The sequence below is a fragment of the Hipposideros armiger genome, unplaced genomic scaffold (assembly GCF_001890085.2).
Source record: "Hipposideros armiger isolate ML-2016 unplaced genomic scaffold, ASM189008v1 scaffold_8, whole genome shotgun sequence".
In the NCBI taxonomy this organism is placed as follows: Eukaryota; Metazoa; Chordata; class Mammalia; order Chiroptera; family Hipposideridae; genus Hipposideros; species Hipposideros armiger.
In genome coordinates, this window is record NW_017731358.1 from 6,985,422 (window position 1) to 7,010,262 (window position 24,841).

The 24,841-nt window shown below is 39.7% G+C and overlaps 2 protein-coding genes and 1 long non-coding RNA gene across 6 annotated transcripts in view; 1 reads left to right on the forward strand and 2 right to left on the reverse strand.

Moving 5' to 3' along the window:
- LOC109388219 (uncharacterized) overlaps positions 1–1,232 on the reverse strand; it is a 10,342-nt gene extending 9,110 nt beyond the window's left edge. Inside the window, exon 1 of the long non-coding RNA XR_002125163.1 lies at positions 1,052–1,232. This is a non-coding gene — a long non-coding RNA (uncharacterized LOC109388219). The remainder of the gene's footprint in view (positions 1–1,051) is intronic.
- A 78-nt stretch (positions 1,233–1,310) lies between these two features.
- On the forward strand, positions 1,311–5,567 carry WDR5B (WD repeat domain 5B). 4 transcript variants are annotated; one of them, XM_019652760.1, is made up of 2 exons: positions 1,311–1,371; positions 1,879–5,567. In XM_019652760.1, exon 2 carries the CDS (start codon positions 1,949–1,951, stop codon positions 2,939–2,941), a length of 993 nt encoding a protein of 330 aa, XP_019508305.1. In that variant the 5' UTR covers positions 1,311–1,371; positions 1,879–1,948; the 3' UTR covers positions 2,942–5,567. The 4 variants fall into 4 exon arrangements, with proteins under 4 accessions (XP_019508305.1, XP_019508314.1, XP_019508326.1 ...); XM_019652769.1 differs by lacking the exon at positions 1,311–1,371 and adding an exon at positions 1,385–1,451; XM_019652781.1 differs by lacking the exon at positions 1,311–1,371 and adding an exon at positions 1,402–1,463.
- A 98-nt stretch (positions 5,568–5,665) lies between these two features.
- The window catches only part of FAM162A (family with sequence similarity 162 member A), a 24,244-nt gene continuing 5,068 nt past the window's right edge, over positions 5,666–24,841 (reverse strand). The window contains exons 2-5 of the mRNA XM_019652808.1: positions 13,022–13,144; positions 11,243–11,351; positions 8,330–8,438; positions 5,666–5,927 (exon numbers count right to left, since the gene is read on the reverse strand). Of these exons, the coding sequence (XP_019508353.1) occupies positions 5,835–5,927; positions 8,330–8,438; positions 11,243–11,351; positions 13,022–13,144 (434 nt within the window). The 3' untranslated portion in view covers positions 5,666–5,834. The remainder of the gene's footprint in view (positions 5,928–8,329; positions 8,439–11,242; positions 11,352–13,021; positions 13,145–24,841) is intronic.

Genomic DNA, 24,841 nt, shown 5'->3' on the forward strand with positions numbered 1-24,841 from the left:
GCTGGCTGCTGGCAACACACGGTGGCCCATGGCAGCCCACTGCAACAGGGGCTGCAGCCTACACCAGCGCTGGCGACCCACGGCATCCCAACTCCAGGTCGAGCTGTTGTTCATCATCTTAGCTGTAGAGGGCAGTGTCACTGGCCCTCATGTGGGATCATGAGCCCTGCTGCTCAGAGCTGGCGTCCCAAACCAGCTCTTAACGAACGTGCCACTCAGCGGCCCCCCAATAAAATCTTTTAAAAAAAAGTAATGAGGTTAATATAGTTGATTATAGGTGAACTAATTATATTATTGTGCTTTATAAAGGCACAGCTGTCAATGATCTCTTATAAGTATATGATAGGAAACCCTTTGTTTCCAAATGCTTTAATTCTTGACTGACAGAAAACATCACCAGGGATATCTGCCTCCTGACTTCAACTCAGCTACCAGGCAAACCTTTTAAACAGAACACTTACTTGACTCTCTGGGACACTCTTTATTGAGCAATTAAAGGATTGGAAAATCTACTAACGCTTCCAATATTTTGGTAAACTTATCTTTGTTTAAAGAGTAATTTTCATCAGAAAAGCATGTCTCCTTTACATAATACCTTCACGGCCCTTAACCATTCCTTCAAACTTGATAGAGTAAGCTCTATGAAGCCTAATTACCAGTAACCTTATACATTTCTTACACCAACTTCTTTGTCCCCTCTTCTGTCTCAAGCATCTATGCAAATCTGAACTCCTTAATTTTCTTTCGGAGCTTAAACCATAAGGAACTGCTAAAACAACGTTTGCTTGTCCCCCACCCCCCGCACTACCATGTCGTGGTCAGTACTTCAAAGGCCCCTAACACATATTCTTTTCTTTCTCTAAACGTTAGGGAAAACTGTTAAACCAGAAGTCGCTACGCTCCTCTTGCTTATTTGCAGTCTTGCCGTACTGTACACAGCCAGGTTCTACACCACAAGCAGAAGGGAGCAGAACCAAACAAAGATCATAGGCGTCTTGCATCCACGTTAGCTACATTTCGGAAAAGCGCGCTATCTCGGCAGCTCACGTACCAAATGTAGGCTTAGCCCTACGGCTAAGGGCATCGGAAAATTGAGTCCTTTCTCATAACACGATTCCCAAAAAGAAATGAATGTTTTTTGAAATATTCACTGCTTCCAACGCTAGCCACTCAGAACCGGGACGCCGGCTCACTTTCCTACTCCGCCAAGAAGGCAATGCACTATATTGGAGGGCAAGGGCGAAAAGAACCGGAAGGAAACCCGACGTCTCCTTTTGCGCAAGTGCCTGAAAGCCTCTCCCATTGGTCATCTCGGCTCGGAAGTAGGCGGGGGCTCCCTCTGCTCCTGCGGTCGATTGTCCTGCCTACTAGGTTAGTGATTGACGCGGCGGTGTGGGTCGTTTTGTATGTATGTGCGGAATGTAGCCGGCAGGCCCCGACCTCAAATAACGGTGCCTACGCAGGTTTTCTCTTAGCTTCTGAAATCTGTTTAAAGCGTTTATTCATTCATGCTCAAGTACCTAAAGTCTGTCTGACTGGTAGGGTTGCTCTGTGTTCTCAAACATTGCGGAGCTGGGGGGAGGGGCGGTGAAAAATACTTTCTGTAGAAATTCCCTCCGCTCTGCCCCGCGCTGCGCCAATTTGGACTACTGTATAGGTTCGCAAAGTAACCAACATTAATACCTTATTTGCCGACAGCGCATGGGACCCTTTTAATAGTATTTCTCAAGTATTTGTTTAAAAAGGAGGAAGCGAGGGAAAACAAGTCCAAACCATGCTGCTGAATCAGTGTGTATGGTACAGACGATCCAGAAATTGTAAACATTAAAGAACGTTTATTTTTGAGTCTGATGTTTTAATCTTCATTTTGCTGGGCAGATAGCCAAAATACCGGGTTGCTTGGTCCAGGGCCGGACGCCTAGCCAGCCTGACTTGAAGCTTCACAGCCATGGCAACAAAGGAGTCAGGAGACCCCAAAGCAGAGTTGGCCGTCTCCTCATCAGCCAATCGGAGCAAGCAAGCGTCTGAAAAACCAGACTATGCTCTCAAATTTACCCTCGTGGGACATACGGAAGCAGTATCATCAGTTAAGTTTAGTCCTAATGGAGAATGGCTAGCAAGTTCTTCTGCTGATAAAGTAATTATAATTTGGGGAGTCTATGATGGAAAATATGAGAAAACACTTTATGGTCACAATCAGGAAATATCAGATGTTGATTGGTCATCAGATTCCAGTCGTCTTGTTTCTGCCTCAGATGATAAAACTCTAAAGATCTGGGATGTGAGATCTGGAAAATGTTTGAAAACGTTGAAGGGGCACAGTAATTATGTTTTTTGCTGTAATTTCAATCCACTATCCAACCTCATAATTTCAGGATCTTTTGATGAGAGTGTAAAAATATGGGAGGTGAAAACGGGAAAGTGCCTGAAGACTTTGTCTGCTCATTCTGACCCAATTTCTGCTGTTCATTTTAATTGTAATGGGTCCTTGATAGTATCAGGTAGTTACGATGGCGTCTGTAGAATCTGGGATGCTGCATCAGGTCAGTGTTTAAAAGCACTTGTCGATGATGATAACCCTCCTGTCTCTTTTGTAAAATTTTCTCCAAATGGTAAATATATTCTCATTGGAACTTTGGACAATACTCTTAAACTATGGGATTACAGTAGAGGCAGATGCCTGAAGACATACACTGGTCATAAGAATGAGAAATACTGCATATTTGCCAATTTTTCAGTTACTGGTGGAAAGTGGATTGTGTCTGGTTCAGAGGATAACCTGGTTTACATTTGGAACCTTCAAACCAAAGAGATTGTACAGAAGTTACAAGGTCATACAGATGTCGTAATCTCAGCAGCTTGTCATCCTACAGAAAATATTATTGCATCAGCAGCATTAGGAAATGACAAAACAATTAAACTGTGGATGAGTAACTACTAAATCCTTTAGAAATCAAGTAGTAGAGCCAAGGTGGCAAGAAGTTAGATATTTAAAAAGATGGTTTCTCTTAATTTTGGCATGATTTTGTATTTCTTTTTAACATCGTCTTGGATTGTAAGATTTTAAGACCCAAAACGTAAATTTACAAAGCAAGACAGCTGGAAAAGCAAAGAATCTAGGGCTCTTTTACTCTTGAGATCTGTTATTATTCTCTTGTTTCTGTCCCTGAACAGATGTCCATTGTTCCTCTCAATGACTATTCTAGAGGATGGGTGTATTTGAGAAATCATTAGGAGATTCACAAGACAGCACGACTGATTAAATGAGGGGGGGAAAGGAGTATGGAATAAACTCCAAGGTTTTTGGTTTGGGAGATCAGATGAATAAGCATAAGCCTGGGATGATGGTGGATTGGAGATGTATGTCAGATGCCACTCAAACACTGTAAGTGATCGGTAGCCTACATGATGGGACATGATATGATCTATGGAATCAAGTCTGCAAATTGGGAAAAATAAGTTATGGTTAGGTTTGTTCTAAGAGTCTAAAACAACATTATAAATGGCATTTTACTGAAGGACCTCTCAATGCCTTGTCAGATTGTACCCTCTCATGATTTTCAAGCAAGCTAAATATCTGAATGGTGCGGCCCCTCTCTTTGATTATGTGTCTGACCTACTAACTCCTACCTATGCTTCAAACTCAGTTCAGAAATCACTTTGTGGAGCCATCACTGCCTGCCTGACTCCACCCACAGCTGACAGCTGAGTTAGGTTTTCTTGCTTCTCCTATAGCTTCTGTTGATCGAGTTCAAAATATATCCTTTACTAATTTGTATTGTATGGTTTCATGGACCATGCTTCCTATAAATTATGAGCTCTATGGAATCAAGAAGTATGTTTTATTCATCTTTGTATTCTCAGTTTTTGTATATAGAATGGACTCACATATGAATTATACCACCACCACTTCATTCCTTGCCTGCTTTGAATAAATTTTTGGAATCAATTCTGCATACTATTATTTTTGTTGATTAAATAATCTGAGTATAGCCTCATATATTAATATTAATTTTATTCAAACACTTTATATAGAAAATACAAAGTGGAAAACGGTTTCTGCCCACTTTACCTGTAGAGACATGATAAACATGAAAAAAAATCTAGAAATTAAACAAAAAATAATACAAAAATAATTGAAAGCATCAAGGGTAAAACTGTCTTCTTTTGTATTCTATAGTACCTTATAATAGTGTTCATTAATATCTGACTTGCTTGACAAGTTAAGGAACATAAGATATTAGAGTTCTTAGTAGGGTATGACTGCTAAGAAGTTTGTATGTGAGGGTACTGGGAGAAATGGGATTAGATAGAGGAAGGTCTTAAATTCTGGCCAAGAAATTTATATTTAACCCATAAAGAGGTAGTCACTGTAAGTTCTTGAATAGGAGAATGACACCAAATGAGAAGTGATTGTGTAAATTCTTATTGCATTGTAACATTTGTGAGCTTTGGTTTAATAAAACATTTTTATTATAATAAATGTCTAAGTTACAACACTTTAAAATACTTCTTCAGAAGTTAAAAATGGTATTGTTCTATGAAGAAAGAGGACTTATTTTTAAAAGTACATTAACATTTACCCATATTTAAAACATTGGTTTTGGTAAGGTGTAACGTAAGTGTCCCAAAATAATCAAGAAAAACTAATCTGCTAAAATGTCTAAGAAACTATGCTTTTTGATAAATTTTCAAGTGATAAAAATCAAAGAACTTGGTATCTAAAAAGAAGCTATGTTCAAATTACTCTCAAGTATATAGACAGATATCATTAACATCATCAGATAGATTATGAAGCTACAGGTAGACTGGTACATTACATTTTACTGAGTTTTTTCTTAAACCAAGTTCCCAAACAGCTATATAAATTACTTTTTAATCTGTTATAACTCTCTAAGGAGAACTAGCAGGTTGGGATGGCTATGAGGACTTGTCATCCATTATTGCTCATGAAGCATGTGAGATAAATGAAATACTTAAAATAGAACCAGCATGAATACCTAAATATGAGACAACTTGGCATCCCATTCAAAGTGAGATACATTCCAAGTGCAAATGCATATCTTTCAACACTAATAAGAAAATGCAGTTAATATAGTTTCATAATTGAGAAGTTTAGTGTAAAGGCATCAGGAAAAGGTCCTTGGGAATTCTAAGCCATGGAGCAGAGGAGGTGACTGTGTTGGTTCCAAGCAACTCCATGATGCTGGGATTTCAAAGTCCTCAGAAACTCATGGCCAGACCACTCTCATCACCTTGCCAGGACATTTTCAAAGACTGCTCTCCTAAAAGCCTGCCTACCAGCACACTCCAAGATGGCCAACTGTGGTCCGGCTGATTCCCAGAGCTCTGAGAAGAACCATGGCACTTGGGGAGGTTAGCTCTCCAAGATGCACTAGGCAGTGTACTCAGATGGTCTTCCTGAACTCTCTGGGAATGAATGCAAAGAATAGAGAGAGAAATGCAGAACTAGAAGCCATTTTGCCTTTTGGGGAGAAGTAATACTTTGGTAATGGGAATTAAAGTAAGATATGGTACCTGACTCTAAAGAAAAGTTAGTATTAAAGTCAGAATAAATTGTCTCATTTTTAATTCTTTCATTTTATCAAAAAAGCTGAGAGGCTGCATTTAACCTGGATCAAAGCCACAAAATATAGACAAGTCATTTCTTTAAGAAAATTTATTTGTACCGCTAGAGCAGAAACAGGGAAATGCTGTAAGTTTGTACAAACCATACTTTCATGAAACAGATCCTCATACCACATTCTAATGCAGACTTGTTGCTGTAACACTCTCCCTGGATTTTCAAAATCCAGCGAACATGGATACCTCAGCTACTCTGTTTTGGCCTTCATAGCTGCTTCCTCTCTCAGACGAGCTTTCTTTTCTAAGTTCAGGCTTGTTAAAGATTCATGTCTTTTGGCGGCCTAAAATGAAACAAATTTATACAAGTGAGTATGCTGGTTTGGGGAGGATATAATAACTTGGCACCGACATCAGCAGGTTAACTAGGGCACAAAACGGTTTGCTGTGTGCACACTGGACACGACAGTCCCCTCCATGTGACTTCTGTGTCCTCTAATGTTTCACAGTATAGCAGTCCGTCCAATTCAAACACAAGAGAGAAATCCTACACTCCCACCTTCTCTTCCTTTCTTGCCTCTTTCGTTAGATCTTCTAGCCCAGGGGGCAGCAAACTTTTGAGATGGAAGAGCCAATCCTGTCCCTCACAACAATTTAAAAATTATTTGAGAGCCATAAAACAAATGAAATCATCTTTATGTGAATAATATCCTTTAAACATTTTATAAATGAAACTATGATAGTTTTTTCATTTTCAATTTTACTTCAGAGCCACATGTACGTACCCAAAGAGCCGCATGTGGCTCGCGAGCCGCAGTTTGCTGACCCCGTTCTAGCCTGTCTTCTTCCTTTATAATAATATATTCCGTCTTTCCCTTTTTCTTCTCTTCATTATTAAATACTTTCTCATTTTCATTTCTATCCCTTTTTCTCCTGTCACTTTTCTTTGTTGCTACCGCTTCTCCACCTTATCTATGCTTTCACACCCTTCTAGCTCCTTACTCCTCTTTTACCAAAAACATTTTGCTCTGGGGGGTCCCAGACCTCAGCAAATACTGCCATCGCTGACTTCCAGCAGCATCTTCCCTACTACTCCGTCCTGTGAGAGCAAACAGCGCTGGGGGAGAGGCAACCGTCCTCTTCCCTTGCTTCCCTCCCTGTGTGTGACCCGTGAAGCTTTTATAAACAGACCAGGTACAAAATGTTTATATCAAATCAGTGAAACTAGCACCCTACCAGGTGGTGTTTTCCTATTTCTGTGCAATTTCACATGTAAAGAATTAGGTGTGGGAAGGGGAGGAGAATGATGATGATAAGTTGATGGTGGGAACAAGACATACAATGGCTAATTTCTCTCTTCTAAACCACATTAAGTTCAAAAGTTCTCCATTCCAGTAGCATTTACTAACTTTTTAGACTAATAATATAATTTCATGGTATAGAATGGAGAGGAACTCTCTAAAGTACAAAGCATATGTACCCTTGGATGAGGCTAGAGGAGATCCTAGGGAGTAATTTGTTTTGGAGTAAACTCAGTTAATAAAATCAAGTATATGAAAGCAGTGCAGATTTCTTAGAAGTCTGGAAATTCCTGTTTCCTGTCCACAGGCTTCTGCAGGTTTCAATCTGAGAACTGAGCGTGAGAGGTCAAAGTGGGAGACAGAAGAAAAATGGAAGTGGGGCAGGAACAGTTGTTCCCAGGTCTGCACACTGCCCTTTGTGCACCCATAAGGTCAGGTCAGCCTAAATGGTCGGTATTTTCCATTCCAAGACTCTACAGTGAGCCAGAAATTCATTTCCTCTTACTCTGGACTCCTTGGATAAGGAAGTCAGTTACCCCTGGGTGTATAAGAAACTTTTTAATATCTGATGATAGATACAACACATCTCTTTCCACATGGAGGCTGTGATACATAGAATTAGACGTGGTATTAAAAAAAGGGTTTAACCAGTGCTGCTACATAGAAAAGTTTAACTCTTTTAATCATAACGTGGTATAGTGTGAAGTTTGGTAACTTGCAAACTTGGCTCTAAATTTTAATCTTGCCACTTATTAGCTATGTGACTGGGGAAATTATTTAACATCTTTCAAGCTTCGGGTTCCTCTTTTATAAAACACAGATAATAAGATAACCTACCTCTTAGGTTCTTAGGATTATTGTGGTGATTAAATGAGTTTAACAGTACCTGCTATATAACAAACACTTAATAAGTGGGAGCAATTTTACTGTTACCTCAATTAGGTTGAGGTTCAAACTGGGGATCTGCCATTAGGGAGCTGTAGGACCTTGGGCAAGTTACTAAAGCTTTCCAAGTTAATGTTTCTTCATCTACAAATGAGTAAAGAACAGCGATAAGACTGCTCACCAGGATTATGGGAGTTAGAGAAAGGTCAAACTAGCCCATGTGTTGGGGCTTCATGGACATGCACCGGTTACCAGCAAATACACCAGGGTCCTATTTCTTGTTTCACGTTCTGCATGACATCTGTGATAACCAACACTGTTTTTTACTTTACATAAACCTAATTTAGTCTTTCCCCTTGCCAAAGTTAGAATTTGCTATTTATCTTCAGGCACGATATCCCATGTTTGTCCCTACTATGTCTTATTTTGTTTCTTATAATTTCCTGTGTAGAAAAGTAGCTACTTCTTTTCCTCAGAGAACAAATACGAGGGTTAACCTCTGATTTCCTCTAGGCCGTACGTGGAAAACAAACAGAGATAGGGAGGAAGCCCACTCTCACCTTCTTGCCCTCAATAACCATCAAGATGCACCCAGCCACTGTCAGGGCAATCATCACATAGCTGATCTTCACCCGCATCTTGTTCTTGGCAGCATCGAGCATCTCAAACCTAAAGGTACGATGAGATCATGAGAGAAAGTCAGCTTTCTCCTCCTGAAGTTGCCAGCAGGATCTAAAGCTCTGTGTACCACAGATTGGAAGTGGAGTGGTGCCTATAAATATAAAAAAGGAGGTGGGGCCTGGCGATCTTGTAGGGCTTTGGGGGAGGACAGGGCATTTTCACAAATCACTTTATGTGTAAAATACAATATGAGAGCACAAATTTGAAGTAGGAAACAAAAGAAGAAAGTGTGAAGACCAAACGTGAAGCCAGGAACAAAGCCACAAAAACAAGGCAAGGCATATTAATCTATACTTGCTATGGTGGGCCCAGATTTGGCTCTCAAGTTCCACATTAGCAGCCAATGCTAAAAGTGGGGTTCTTAAAAAGATATTATGTGATACAGTGATTATCTAAACAACACCCTGACAACAGATACTGCAACAAGCTTCGTAAGTTTCAACACAAAGCACAATTCAGAAGAAAAAACAAAACACAGGAGAGTTAAACAATGTGCTCTTTATACCCAGCTTTTTGCTTTCTGCCTTGAACCACTAGATTTGAGAATACATGGAACAGCAGAAAAGACCCTTTCAGCAATGCTTCCTTAATGTTTATCTTTTAACTGTTTTGCCAAAACTGAATGACTGTGAACTTGAGTTCTTTGGCAAGTGCCTCTTCTAATGTGCCCACTGAATAAAGGACACATGTGCCTTACGAGAAATTTGAGGATTGGATTATCATTCTTGTGTGAAAGCTGAGAGGCCAAACAAGAAAGAGTCTAAGGGGAAGACCCCTCCACCTTGGTGATTCTGCAGGTGGACAGTGGGTCGAAGTTCTATTACCTGAATGTCTGGTAGACACTCAGGGCATGTGGAGTCCTAATGGGCCCAGGATGGAGAACTGGTTTGCTGAGTGGGGTGTAAGTAGGAAGTGATTGTCTCTAGATGATGGGATTGGAGCGCTAATTTTCTTTGTTTTCCTCCAGGTTTTTAACACATACTACGCTTGACATTGCAGGGTGGGAGGGAATAATTTAAAAATGCTTGAAAGGAAGCACAGGATCCAGAAGGTTGCAGGTGGTAGGAGACGAACCCTGAAAGCATTTACACTGTGACGTAAGAGCTGGGACTCGGTGAGGCGGCAATGTGCACAGCGTGCTCCAGGCCCTGAGGATGGGCCTGCAGTGTGGGAGGAACCAGGAACAACGGCTAAGGACAGTGAATTGCTCTGTGAAGAGCATCTAAGATTCCACCAACCACAAACTACTCGTGTTGACAATATTTTATGTGAATTGGTATTTCCAACTGAAGTGCTGTGATCCTCATGGAAAGTGATATATTTTACATTTGAGGGAACATACGAAAAGTAAAGTGCATTTAAATAAGGTCATCATGTTGCCCTCCATTCTACAGAGAGCAATCAGAAAGGGCAAGTGAAGCAGTGCCCGTTCGGAACGACCAGCACAATGGTAAACGGCTCCCAGGCCCAGAGAAAGGCCTTCTAGGGTGACTCACTAGGTAGTACTTTGGGCTTCAGGGGATCTGGGAACCACCTACAAGGCTGCCTGAGGACGTTGTTCCATAGCAAAGTCTATATAGCACCTATTAGGGCCACGGGTATATACTGACTTGTTTTCTGCTGGGATTTTCAGGAAGAAATTAATTAGGACAGGGAAGAACTTGATGTCACTGACATTTCCAGCATGCTCTTATTTCCCAGGAGAGAATACTGTCACTTGAGCTAAGACAAACCAGGGCTTTCCTGCTGAAATAATTTTAGTGAAAATACTGTGCTGTTTAATTTGACTGGCAGAAACAGAAGGGCTGTTGTAGAGCTGTTGTAAACAGAAAGCAAATACTACTTATCTTCTTGGAAAAAGATACCTTGAATGAACCCAGGTCTTTTGCAATCATGACTTGAAATCAGAAGCCAGAAGGTGCAGGAATAGCTTTTTTGCTAGAAGGGCACGCCCAGGAGCTTCGTCCCAAGGCCCTGTCTCTGAAGAGGATGATGCCCCACAGGGGAGACGGCATCGCATCTATCTCTCAGAATCTCTCTTGGCCAAGATGCAATCCAATCAGCGGAGCAGTGGTTCTCAGTGGGGGTGATTTGGCCCCCCAGGGGACAGTTGGCAATGTCTGGAGACATTTCTGATTGCTATTACTGAGTGCTACTGGCATCTAGGGGGTGAAGAGGCCAGGGATGCTGCAGCTACACATCCTAAAATGCACAGGACAGCCTTCTGCAACAAACATTTTCTGGCCCAAATGTCAACAGTGCTGAGGTTGAGAAACCCCGGGTTACAGGAATCTGTCTTCATCATCTACAGACTCTAAAAAAGTCTCAAGATCCCAGCCAGGGCTGGGTTTAGGGAGGCACTCTTTCCTGGGTCCCAGAAAGAGAATATGTTGCTTTCAAATACTTTTATGCCTATGATTGAATACTGAAGTGGATTTTATAGGACATAGTTATTGTCACTGGTACCTAACTGATACACCCAGATTAAAACAAACGAAAAACAGTGAACATCACTGTTTTAGTCACATTTCTGTAGCTGGGATGGGAAATCATATCAGTTTACGCCTCAGTATCCGACAGCCCTTCACTAGACACTACATACCAATGATAGGACATAGATTTCCAGCACTGTTTCTATTCCAGGTACTTGCCAAAGAGGAAACATTTACAGAAGTGAAAGCTGTTTTAAAATTTGGTTGAAAGGTTTTAAATAGATTCAGAGGAACTGCTCTTCCTTTAAAACAGACCAGGCAGAAATAAAAGCTGCCTGCGGCCCTAAGTTCAGCACTCACGAGACAGTCTCTGGGATCTCATCTTCCTTTTTGAAGCGACCTGACCATATCAGGATCTTCTTCTCCCAATCCGTAGGTTTGTGTAATGGCACTCTGTGGCTGTAAGTCTCTATGAGAAAGACAAGAAATCTTACTTATGTGAGATTATGGCTCTCAGATTTAGCAAGAGAAAAATGCTGTTTGTGCCATTTTAGATCTATTGCATCTAAATGTATGCCACCTGAGTAGGTTCCATTAATAAGGTGGGAGTAGAGATAATGACTGGTGCAAACGGAGACCAGGGAGGGTGACAAAGAAGAGAAGGCGGCGGCCAGGGCTGAGTCGTGGGCCATGACCCAGAAAAGGCGACAGGAGAAGGAGGCAGCAGAGGAAAATGGAGTGGCCAAAGAGGCAGATGAACAAGAAAGGTACAGAACCACAGACTAAGAGAATGTCTTTCAAAGGAAGGGGAAGTCATGGAAGATAAAAGATAAGGAGCAGAAAAATGTAGGGAGTCACAGAATGTGAGGTTAGAAGGGACCTTGGAGATCACCTCATCCAACTTCCATGTACTGCCTACGTCTCTCTTGCAGGCAGACCCCTCTACCTACACGTCACACTCATCCCCACCTCCGTAGCTTTGCTTATGCTGTTCCTTTCACTTAATCAGACAGCAACAGCAAACAAACAGGAAAGTCAATAGGAAAAAAAATCCACCAAGGACCAAAGGTGAGAAAAGAGGTTTAGAAGTTTAGAAATAGTACTGCTGTAGTTTTATCTTTTACTACTTCCAGCATTTGGCACAACTCTCACTGTAGTTTTTTTTCCTTCTCATTTTAAGTACTATATACCCATTAAAGACAATTCAGACAATTTCCTAAGTCTTATCCCCATAAGTATGTATGTATAATTTATATCAGTATCATGCTTGTATATACACATAACATAAAATTTTGTTATTCTGCTTTGTTCATTAACATTATAACATTTTCCATGCTAGTACATGATATTTATAAACACCATTCCAACAGCTGCATAATCTCATCAGGTAGATCTGATGTACATAATTAATCATTCCCAGATTATTTGACATTTAGATTTTTAATTTTCCTATTATATATAAAAATGGGAATATCTTTACACTCAAAGTTTTTCCCACATATAGGGATTATTTATTCTTTAGGATAGATGCCCAGAAGTGAAATACCAGGTTGAAGGATATAAACCTTTTTAAAGCTCTTACTACGTATTCTTTGAGGCTAGTTCCTTTCCACTCACCAAGATCTGCCTGGCCCTAGTTACTGCCATGGCGAGTTAATAAGCAAATAGTTCTTAAGACCTGACAGTTTACAAATTATGTTCCCTTTTCCCACAGTGGTGACAGTGAGAAAGGTTTGAGTTAGGGAGAGGACTAAACATGGCTGAAGTTAATGCCCAGACCAGAACTTCGCTCTGTTTTTAGTTTACCCAAAATATCATTTCTTGGTTTGGTTCATCTTTGGAGTTTCTTAAAAGATAATTTGTAGGCCACTATTTACTTTGGTGCATCTGTTCTCCTACAAAAAGTTCCAGTCCAATCTTTGAGGCAAGAGATAAAAATGACAAATAAGGAAAATGAAGAAATCATCACTACACAGGAGCACAGCCAATGTCAGTACAATTTGGGAGGCCTGAACTGCATGATGGGGCAAGATGCAGGAGCCCCTGTGACTGCCTCTCTTTTAGGTTCTTTTGATTCCAAACTGTCCTACTCTTTGGGAGCCGCCTAGTCCATTACTGGAAAAGCTAACAAAAACTTACGGGATGGAGCTTTTGGACTTTCCTGTGGTTTGGTGCAAAATCCATTTATTCTCTTCAAATCAGAGTTTCTGGTAAGCCTTAGAGATGAGGAAGCATCTCTTTCACATAACCTAAACCAATTTCCTAGAAAAGAGAGAAAAACGTTTCAGAGAAAGAAAATCTGATGTTGTCTCAAAATGAGAAATGTCTGAAAGGTATAAATTTCATTTACAAAAATTAACTCATTTAAAAAATGAATATATTACTGTATACATATACTATATTTACAGTGCCATGCTTGGCGTTGTTTTAAAATATACATGTGTTGCTGATTAGGAAATTAGGTATTTACAACATAAACATTTTATTGGCTGTAAGTTTTATGAAAGTATCTCTCACATGTCTTATAACAATAATGGTTCTGGTGGAAATATTATGTATTATAGCACCCAGCTGTTTAGGTAAATAAAGATTAGCAACCTTCCAGAAGTGATAAACCAAGATGCCAAGTTGCCAATACTATTCTGGTAAACTCTGGGTAGGGAGCTTCAATGGCAAGGGGTTGTAGAAAGCCTTGTTCCTTCTAGAAATCAGCTGTGGATGGAGTCATGAATTATGTGTAATTTAAAAATTATACGTGTGTGTGTGTATATATATAAATGTACAAAACTATTATATGTAAGAATGTAGGTAGTTAATTTTAGAAATCTAACTTCTAAGCACCTATAGAGAGTAGTATTATAAATCTCCACGTATTCATCACCCAGTTTCAACAATTATCAATACATGGCTAATAAATATTGTTTCATCTGAACCCCACCCACTCCTTACCCCTTACTGGATTATTTTAAAGCAAATCCCAAATGTATTAGTTCATTCATAAATACTTCAGTATGCATCTCAAAACAATAACTTTTCAAAATCATTTCAAAATCATATCTAGAATGCTATTTGTAAAAAAATAATTCCTTTTATCAGCACATTATAACCAAATATTATGATTCAATTTCCTAATTGGGTTCATAACTTTTTTAGTTGGTTTATTCTAAATAGGTGCAAACATTGAATATGATTGATACTTCTTGTGTAGGTCTTCCTGCCTGCCTCCTTCCTTTTTTTCTTATAATTTATTAAAGAAACTAGGTCATCAGTTCTATAGAGTATCTCTCAGTTTAGATTTTGTTGATTGCATCTCCATAGTGTTAACATATTCCTCTAGCTCCCCTATTTCTTGTACATAGATTTTTGAGGTTTGATCATATTGAAATTAGAATTTTTAGCAATTTGTCATAGGTGGTATTGTGTACCTCCTAGTGCACACCCACCAGTTTTGATATTAAGATTGATCAGTAGATGATTTCGGTCTGACTCATCCCTTACAAAGCTTCCCATCCACCTTTCATCTAATGTTTTTAGCAGACATTGCTGATTGTTACCTGATCTAGTGTTTCAGTAGAGATTGCAAAATGGAAGTATTCTTTTTCACATTAACTATTTGGTTATCCTAAGGGAAAAGTTATGTAGAATAAATGTTTGATTCTTTCCCTTTATTTGCCAGTTTTCAAATTAATGAACTGATTTCCTAGCAACCTCCACAGATGACTTTTAGTTTAAGAGTATCATAAGGAATTCTTGTATTTTGACACATGATATGCTCCAGTCTATTTGCTATTTTTCTTTTTGATATTCAAATGTTCCCATCTTTAATCACTAGGAATTCTTTTAAGTTGGCTCATGAGTCCTTTCTGCATGTGCTCAGTAATCACTGAGAGCTCCCTTCCTGACAATATGTTCCAGACTCATTTTGAATGCTTCCTGGGCCCAATTTAGAATGAGACATTCCTTCTAGCTGCTCTGGTTCCTTTAAAGAGGAAATCTTTCAGAGATGCTTAGGGAGGGTGGCTCATTGTTACCTGGTTTGTAAAGTTTCCAAGCCTTTTCAGTAAACAAGCTAGTCAAGACATTCGTTCTTAAGAACTTAAGTTTCCATTAGCAATATTCACCTTCTGCCTCAGTAAATTTTAACCAGGCGATAATTAATCAGAATTCAAGCAGAGACCGTCAGAAATAGTTCTGATGAAGGTGGGGGGAAAAGGGGATACACAGTCTGAGTATGGGGCTCATATCAATCAGTTAAAACTCCACAAGGCTTGCTGTTCTTAGCATGATTAAGTCATTTTTCTTGCATAAATGCTACTTAGATCATCACAAACCTCTGGTTATTTTCTAGAATTCTGAAAAAGTTGATTTTAAGAATTTTTGGCAGTGTTTTCATTACTTTCACATAGGAGCGGATTTCCAGAGGTCCTTACTGGGACATACCGGAAGTTGGAAGCTCTATTTGTGTATAAAGATCTGTGGTTACCTACATAAGAGGTCTCACTTATTGCAGTGTTCTAGGTCTGTAATCCCAGCAAGCTTTGACTGGGAAAGGAGATAAATTATAATTGAGCTCAGCTTGTTTCCTCATTTTAAATGTGGATAATGTAGTATTTACTTCACCAGGGTCAATTTGAGGGTTAAATAGAAAAAACGAATATGAGAGCATTTGGCAAGATGCTTGACACACAGCAGGCACTTGAAATCTTAAGTTTGTTTTTTGAAACACTACTTAAAACATTAATCTTCAAAACATTTCCAGAGCAGTTTTCATTTTACCCCTAAAGTGGTCAGAATTTCTGACCACAGTAATTATGCAGTTACCAGGGCATGAGAAAATTCTATAAAACTCTTCAATAGGTTTTTGTTTGTTTGTTTTCACAGCTCTCAGAGTTAAAACAAAATTATTTAAGGCTGTGATTCTGAAACTTCAGTGTGCATCAGAACAACCTGAATGGCTTGTTAAAACAAAAATCACTTTTTTGGAATCAATAATTCTGGGGTGAAGGTTCGATTTGTACTTCTAACAAGTTCCTCAGTGAAGCTGCTACTTCTGGTTTGGAACTACACTTTGAGAACCAGTTTGTTTGTTTTTTTTAATTGTATTAAAATATACATAACACAAAATTTACCCATTTTAACCATTTTTCAGAATACAGTTCTGTGGCATTAAGTACATTCACATTGGTGTGCCACCATCACCACCATCACCACCATCCACCCAGGACTTCTTCATCTTCCCCAGAGAACCACCAGTTTAATGAGACCTACGAGGCCCCATCTCACATTAATTACCCTGTCCCATTCCCCTCTGGCACACACTGAGACAGAATGGAACAAGGGTAACTGGCAGTGAGCTGGATGGACTCCGCTCTCTAAACAGGAAACAGAAAAAGAATCAATAATTATTTCCTTACGTAGCTGTCCTTTCCCACCCTTCTTAATTAGAACAGAGGCAGTTTAGGAGAGTAGAACAGAACACAGACCGTTGAAAAGACCAGAAGTTGCTTCTCAGCTCAATGATAAAGCAAAAATGCTAACATGTACACCTACTTACTATCAGTCACATAAATGCATGTTGGGAGACCTTCATTCAACAAATAACTCAGTACCTACCATGTGTCAGGCATTGTTCTAGGCAATATACAAAAACAGATAAAAATCTATGCCAGCAGAACTTACATTCTACTGGAGAGAAAGTTTATGTATGTATGCATATATACATATGCATATATAGTTAGATAGAAAGTGCCAGACAGAAAACATTAACAATGGGGACTTGAAGTATTTGTATGCTTGTAATGGAGTGTGTGTGTGAAATTTCAGATAGGTAATCGGGGAAGTCCTGTTTGAGAATGCCACTTTTGAAGGAAGTGAGGGAGCTAACTTCACATATCTGTATGCAGATATCTGATGGAAGGCTATTCCAAACAGAAACAATGGTAAGTGCAAAAGCCCTAAAGTGGTTCTAGCTACCACAAAGAAGAGGCCAGAGTGGCTGGATTAGAGTGAATAATGGGAAGAGAGGTAGGATTTCAGGTCACAGAGGTACCTGAGGTGGAAGTGGGGGATAAGGACTTGAAGGCATGAGAGGTTTACCTAGATGAGAAAATACCTGCCAACCTTTTCTTACTGCAACTTCACCTGGATGCCAATCATTTTTACCTCCTTAAAGTATAAGTGCTGATTAAAACATACACAAATATAATCTTACACATAACAGAAATAATAGGCCAAGTTAAAAAATAATTTAAAAAAATTGACATCACTAAAAAAATGAAGTGTTTGATGTGATCTGTTTTTATTTTACGATTACAAAAAAATGAAAGCATAAAAGTTTTAGAGATAGTATATTTTGCCTTAGACATCCAAGCCAGAAATTTTCCATCTTCTGGTGGGTCACAATTAAAAACAAACATACAAACCAAAAGGAAAACAGCCCTTTAACCCTCTGACTGCACTTGTAGCCTGTCCCTGGCTGACAGTCCTGCATCCCCAGGGCCTTAGCAGGAAGTCAAGAAGAAGCCTCACAGCTGCCTCAAAGGTTCTGGTTAATCTTAAGAGTAGAGGCTCTCTAACTTCAGTGTGTATCAGAATCACCCAGAACCCTGGTAACACAGATTACTGGACCTCATTTCCAGAGTTTCTAATTCAGTAAGTATGAGAAGAACCTGAGACTTTGCATTGCTAACAATTTCCCAAGTGATGCAGATACTGTTGGTCTGGGGGCTTGCCATTTGACAACCAGTGCCTTAGAGGTATTGCTGCTAGCTGGTGGATGTAATGGGTCAGCTGGGATGAGGCTGGTTCAAGTACTGGCTTCTGTCCTGTTGTCCCCTCCTTTCCAACCTCATCATGATGGACAGTGCAGAAAGGTGGGGATGCCTTCTTTCCTCAGAATCTTGCAAGACCCTCCTGGAGATAACCATCAGTGATGTGACCTGGGACATGACCAATCTCTGGGAATTAGTGATGATAAATGAAGATTCAATGAATGCTGCAGAAGAGGCTTTTAGATTATCTAATGAGGGGTTTCTTAACCTGTGTCAAGATCAGTTGTCAGGTGTGTTGCAATTATGTTGCTAGCTATGAAGTTTGCCAATGATTTGCTTAAAAATAATATCATGGATTTGTTAAAACCCATAAAACTGTACATCACAGAGCTTTATTTAATATATGCAAATTTTAAAATATTACCCAGGATGGAAGGAGACTGTGACAAATGTATCTAAGTGTATTAGAAATATAGGACATAACCTAACCTCATGACTTTCAAGGTGGGGAAAAAAGGATCTGACCTAAGTAACTTTGGAAAACACTGTTTTGATTGGAAACTGTAAGATTAAAGACAAAAAGAACTATACATAAACACTGTACTCTATCTGGCCAATTGGTTTCTTACAGGAGTATGGGTTAACGATTCTAAAACTACAAGTATAATAGAGTTGAACAAATAAATAAATAGTAGATAATGAGAGCCAGATTTTTTTACTGTCAGAGAAGGAAGTTCCAAAAGTAAGGGTGGAAGGCTAGAATGAACCCTGTGGTGCTGGATCAGTCGGAGAACTCAGTATGAACTCTTTTAGCTTTATAAATATACACATATTTGTAAATATATAGGCAGATGATATAAGATAGACAGATGGACAGAAATAGACATAATTATGTGTATATACAGGGCTTAGGATACATACATGTATTTCCCAGCTCCACCCACTGGGTGGGCCTGGCATCAGTGACACTTCAGTAGCAACAGGCACACTCAGTGCCCAGATCTTGGTTTCTAAATGCCAGTACCCAATAAAAGGAACTGAGGCTCCTTAGAGAAAAATGGTTGGTTCTAGGCTGGGGCAGAGAAAATGCAAGATGAATTGGTAATCAGCAGAAAGAAAAAGTGTTCAGAAAACAAAAGGATGGGGCGTTTAAAGGAACGCAGGAGCTGATCCGATAGAATCTAAACTGGAATAATTTGAGCAACAAAATAAATGAGGTAGTATAGATTGTAACTTAAGGTATAAAATATACAAGTCCATACAATTTTTAATTTATCCACTTTTGGATAAAATTGGTTTCCATGTGTCTGGAACACGGTAAGTACTCAGCAAGTGTTGAATGAATATGGGTGTCTTTTTGATTCTCAAAATTTAATGTCCCTATAAATCACTTGGGTATCTCATTAAAAGTGCAGATTCAGATTTTGTAGGTCTGAGAGTGGTGGGAGCTGAGAGTCTGCATTTCAAAAAAGCTCCCAAGGTAATGTCAATGACAATAACTGGATGAATGAAAAATGGGGGAGAAGAGACGAATCTTCCTTAAAAAAAATCCCAACTATATGGAGATACTCTTCCCTCCTGGACTCCTTTCCCTTTGAGTGTGGATGGACTTAGTGATTTGCTTCCAAAGAAAAGAATATGGAAAGGGAAAAATAGTGACTTTGCAAGGAAGAAACAAACTGGCCAGAGTTAAAGTCACCAGTCATAAATCATGTGGGTATTATGTGCTAACGTGCTGTGATGGGAAGGGCTTTAACTCTGTTCTTCATTCTTCCCCACACCCATAACCCCAGCCTCATCATAAGAAAGCATCAAACAAACCCAAATTAAGAGACAGTCTACAAAATATCTGACCAGTATTCTTCAAAACTGTCAAGATCATGAAAATCAAAGAATGTGAAACTGTCACAGACCACAAGAGATTAAGGAGATATGACAACTAAATGCAACCTGAAATGGACGCTGAAAAAGAAAATGGACAACAGTAAGAATAACTGGTGAGAAGCGCATAAAGTCTGTCCTTTAGTTGATAGCAATGTCCTAATGGTAATTTCTTAGCTTGACAAATGTATTGTTAACATTAGGGGAAACTGGGTGAGGGCTATATAGAACTCCACACTATCTTTGCTGCAACTTTTCTGTAAGTTAAAATTATTCCAAAATAAAAAAATATTTTAAAAACATAGGTACTTGGGTATTAATTATATCTTGTTTTTACTTTATACATATTTTAGGAATATTTTATATTTACTTGATATTTAACGTTTAAAAATTAGAATTTGATGTTATCACTATAAAAACGTCACTCGCATTCCAATATGCTTTTGGAATGGGAGAGAAAAAGAAAGGAATGGGGTATAGTAGGAAATGTGCCCAATTCACGGTCGATCAAAGATGTGCAGGTGAAGATCATCTGACTAGTGTACCTTGGTGGAAATGAGAAAAGCATACATATGAGTATCTATCTTGTCACACCTTGCTATACTCAAGTGCGTTTGACATCACCTGGGAGGTTTTTTGACATGCAGACTCTCAGCTCCCACCACTCTCAGACCTACAAAATCTGAATTTGCACTTTTAATGAGATACCCAAGTGATTCATAGGGACACTAAATTTTGAGAATCAAAAAGACACCCATATTCATTCAACACTTGCTGAGGATTTACGTGTGCCAGACACATGGAAACCAACACCACATCTCCAAAGTCTAGGAATAGTGCTACCCAGCCTCAGCTGGGAGTGTCACTGAAATACAGATTCTGAGACTCAGGCCCAAACCTTCAGAATCTTTTGAAGTGGGGCCTAGAAAAATGTTTTTATAAGCCCTCCACGTGATGCTTATGCATACTAAAGTTTGAGAAGCACTGCTCTGGGAAAGAGGATTTCTAACTTGGCATATTGGAATCATCAGAGTACCTTACCAAAAAAAAAAGAAAGCACAGGGCCATCCCAGACCAATTAAATCCCAATTTCTGGGAGCAGGACTCTGGTATTAATGTCTTTTAAGAGTCCCTAAATGATTCTCATGTGTTGCCACGTTTGAGGATCGCTGCTCTTCAGCACAAACAGCTAGCTAGAGTTCCTGTGTAACATAAACTATATGCATGACCAGGGAGCACCAACGCAGCTTAATCTATGTCTCTGGCTGGGCTCAAAATCCTCATTTCAACAGTTCATTTACTGAACAGAAGCTCTGCTTTACTTCTAACTTCTGAATATCAATAATGTATAACTCACTACACCCACAGCTTGGAATCCCTGTCAAGTACATACGCTCAGCTTTCAGATTTTACGGAGCACGTGGTTTCTAATACACCACTCAGTCCTTGGTAACATGCAGTATAAACTGTTCTACAGTCGCCTTACCTCATCTCCTGTGGAAAATGCTTTGTGTCACATCCCTCCTGCAAAGCAGCTGGCCGCCCATCACAGGTAAACACAGCCACTGACTGTCCACAATGAATGGCCAGACCTCACAGAGCTGATCCTATGCTTGGGTGTGAGGCTGTTTGCCCACGCACCTCATTCTCTCTTCCTAGTGTTCCAGAAGGCCAGTGGGACCATGGCCTCCGCTGGGAGAAACTTGTTTCTGGGACAACAATGTTCCTCTTTTCCATGTCCCATGGAATCTAAATACATGGTTCTCATGCTAGTCCACAAATGCCTATTTAATCCTTTTAGAATTGAAAACGGATATTGCTAGTCCTAAAATGTTTGCTGTGCGGGGAAAGGGTAAGTCATAGGAAAGAACTTTGAAAGTTTGTTTTGTGAATCAGGGTCCACTTTAAGTCTCAGAAAGAAAAGAGCTAAATGTATGCCTATCCCGAGGATAGCAAGGTTCATATACATACACGATCTCATCAATACTGTGTAATGACTATGAATTGTAGGCCTCATGTTTGTAGCTGCTCAATAGACCTAGTAGAGAGAGTGATTAAATTAGGGTAATTATGTGCTTAGGGAAATTGGAGCTCTTATTCCCAGCCAGAGTTCATTTAGAATGGCGAACCATTGATTTAGTTTCCACATTAGACGCAAAGCTGGACTGCCCAAAAGGCTAACCAAAACAAACGAGCAAACCGGATATATTATCTTGCTCTGAGCTTTTCCAATGATCAGACCTGAATGGGTTGGTATCTCCTGTCTGCAACTGTTCTGACAAGGGATGGATGTTTTTTCTGGCTTTCAAACATTATTGTTTGTATGTGATTGCTCCTGTATGTGACACAGACTTCTGGGTCTGAGTGCCAGGCTATCACTCACAAGCCTCTTAACTCTGCCTTGTTAATGAGGCCCATACTGATGCTCTACAGCTAGAGTCCTTTTGTTTGCCATGCTCCAAAAAGGATTTGGGAAACAGGCAGAGCAGTTCTGAGCAGGAAAACAATGGTGTTTCTGGAAGATACATCTGAGTGCAGAATGCAAGACAGGACTGGGGTGGGGGACAAGTAGGGGAAAGGAAGCGGGAATGGGAAGACATGAATATGGAACCTCCTTTTAGGTGGTATCACAACACTGTACTCAAGTGGGGTGTGTAAAGAAAGTAGGATAGTTATAGGCCCTAATGAAGAGAACGTAATGGCTATGAAAAATACTAGGGAGGAAAAACTGGCAATGCAGATTGACAGAATGAGTTTTGTGGGCTGGCTAGAACCCTAATCACCATTTGTAACATTGGTTCTATGGGAAAAATCTTTTAGAGTTGAAAAAACAAATTTATAAATAAATCTTTGGCACCTGGCCAGTTTTTAAGTTGGGGGAAACTATGGAAAAAAGTCTTGCAATTCTATGTATCTGGTGGCCAAACTTCAGTGAGATGGGGCCACTCTTTGGTGAATGATTTTCTTCCCATTAACATTCCAGCCCACTCCCAGCAGGGGCTATTTGAAACTCTCCTGGCCTTCACTGTTGACCTACATCAGTTCTGTGACAGAAACAGATTTCCTATCTCTCCATCTGTTTTCTCATCCTTCCCTGCAGGCTAGGAAGAACACCAGTCCTTCCTTCACTCTGAACTAGTAAAAAACTCTTTCATCTGTGATCTTTCTTACTAAGAGGTTGTACCAAACTTATCTCACAACCCTCTTTCATCTCAGATCCTTCCTTTCCACTGCCTTTTCCTGCCAAAGGTTGCCTCCTCGCTCTGAAAAAACAAAACTTGAAATCATAAAAGTAACACTTGCTCATTACAGGTAACATGGGAGCTAAAAAAAGTATGAAGAAAATTGAAAGCACCCATAATCACACTCCCCAGGAATAACAACTTGGTGTATTTCTTCCAGGCTTTTTCCTGTGATTATACACAACATATACATTTTTCATAATCACATAATGCTATATCTTGCTTATTTCACAAACACTTTTCCTATGTATTAATTAAAAAATACTTTTGCTAGTTGTATAACATCCAACAGATTTAACTTGAATTCAATCATTCCCTATAGCTATATTTGTCTCCCATTTTTCAGTATTACAAATAATGTTTCAGTGAACAGTTTTCTACATAAATTTGTGATGGCATTTTTTATTATTTTCTTATATAGAATCCTGGTAGTAGAGGGCTAAAGGGCATAAGGGTTAAAAGATATGAACCCTTTTAAGATTCTTAATATATATAACAAATTGCTTTCTAAATAGGCTGAATCGATTTACAATTCTGTCAGTAGTTGATGTGAATTCCTAATTCATCACACCACAGTGGCACTGAGAGTCCACTACCTTGGACAAAACACTCACTTGTTCTCAACAGCTCCTATAAATAAAATACTAATCTCCGTCCTTTCATAGCTCAAATGGCTGAATAGGTGGCATGTATCTACTACCTTGACCTTGCCTCACCACACACATTTTACTACAATGTTTCCTCCCCCACTCATTTTACTAAAATTGTTCTAACATTAGTGAGCTCTTTCTAGTCATATGAATATATTTTTTAGATTCTCATCATTAGCTCATCTGACTCCACTCTTCCCATCTTTGTGGCCATTTGATGCTACTGATCTTATCCTTCTACAAGTACTCAGTCCCTCCTGACATTCTACCACACTGTCTTTTCTGACCTCTATGATCTACCTTCTTTAACGGCTTCGTTGCCACTTCCTATTACTTACACTATGTCAGGCCTCCAAGGTTCAGTCTTTGCCTCTATTCCGCACTCCTCTCAGAGAGGACTTCTCCATTCTGTTTTAATAATCAGCTCCACACTGATAGCTCCCATATATTTCCCTAACTTTACCCCTTCTTGTCCTCAGGTCTTTGACTGAGAGGTCCCATCCTCACCCTATAACTCAATGCCACCTACCACTCAATAATGTACCATCCTCCCGGCAAAACCAGCATCCCTTCCTAACTCGCTTATTTTTGACAATGGGGCAACACTCAGTCTTCCATGCTCAAAAATGTCAGTCTTTTAAGTCCTTCCTTAAATTACTCTACGTCTCAAACTCATACTAATAATTTCTTCAAAACACTTCCCAGGTATATTCCTTTTGTCATTTTCATCATCATCTCACACACAGATTACTGTAGTGTTCACAGGTAGCAGCTATTTATGCTGTATGCAGCGGCCATGTTAATTTTCCAAAAATGTTTCTTTAACAACTTCTGTTTAAAGACTTCCTTTTTGTCCAAATTCATCTGGTTCAAAATCCTCAAAAGGCCACACCTTATCTCCTAGTACTTCCTGACCTAAATACAAGGTAATCCTTTCTCCTTACTGCCCTTTCTCCCCCCCTCACTGCCCCCCCACCCTCTCCTGACTCATTCCTACCCCTACCTTTGCTCATGTAACTCTCCCATCCCTTGTTTCAATGGAGCCTTCAGTAGATAATCATAATCTACACAACTTTTCCTTTCTCTGAAGTTTTTTTTTTTAAGATTTTTATTGGGGAATTGGAACAGCGCTGGGGAATCGGGGGAAGGGGAACAGACAAGTTGCTGTCCTTTTGTTCTTTTGTTCTTCAGTCTAGTTGTGGAGGACGTTGCTTCACTGGCCCAAGATGGCACCATCATTGCACTCTTCCCAGGCGAGGCAGATCAGTTGCCGGCTTGAGGGCCGCTCACGCTGGCTGCTGGCTACACACGGTAACCCATAGCAACCCACTGCAGCAGGGGCTGCAGCCTACGCAGTTGCCAGTGACTCACGGTAGCCCAGCTACAGGTTGAGCTGTTGTTCAGCATCTTAGCTGT

Coding starts and splice junctions, on each gene's coding strand:
- WDR5B (XM_019652760.1), top strand. CDS start 1,949: ATGGCAACAAAGGAGTCAGGAGACCCCAAAGCAGAGTTGGCCGTCTCC.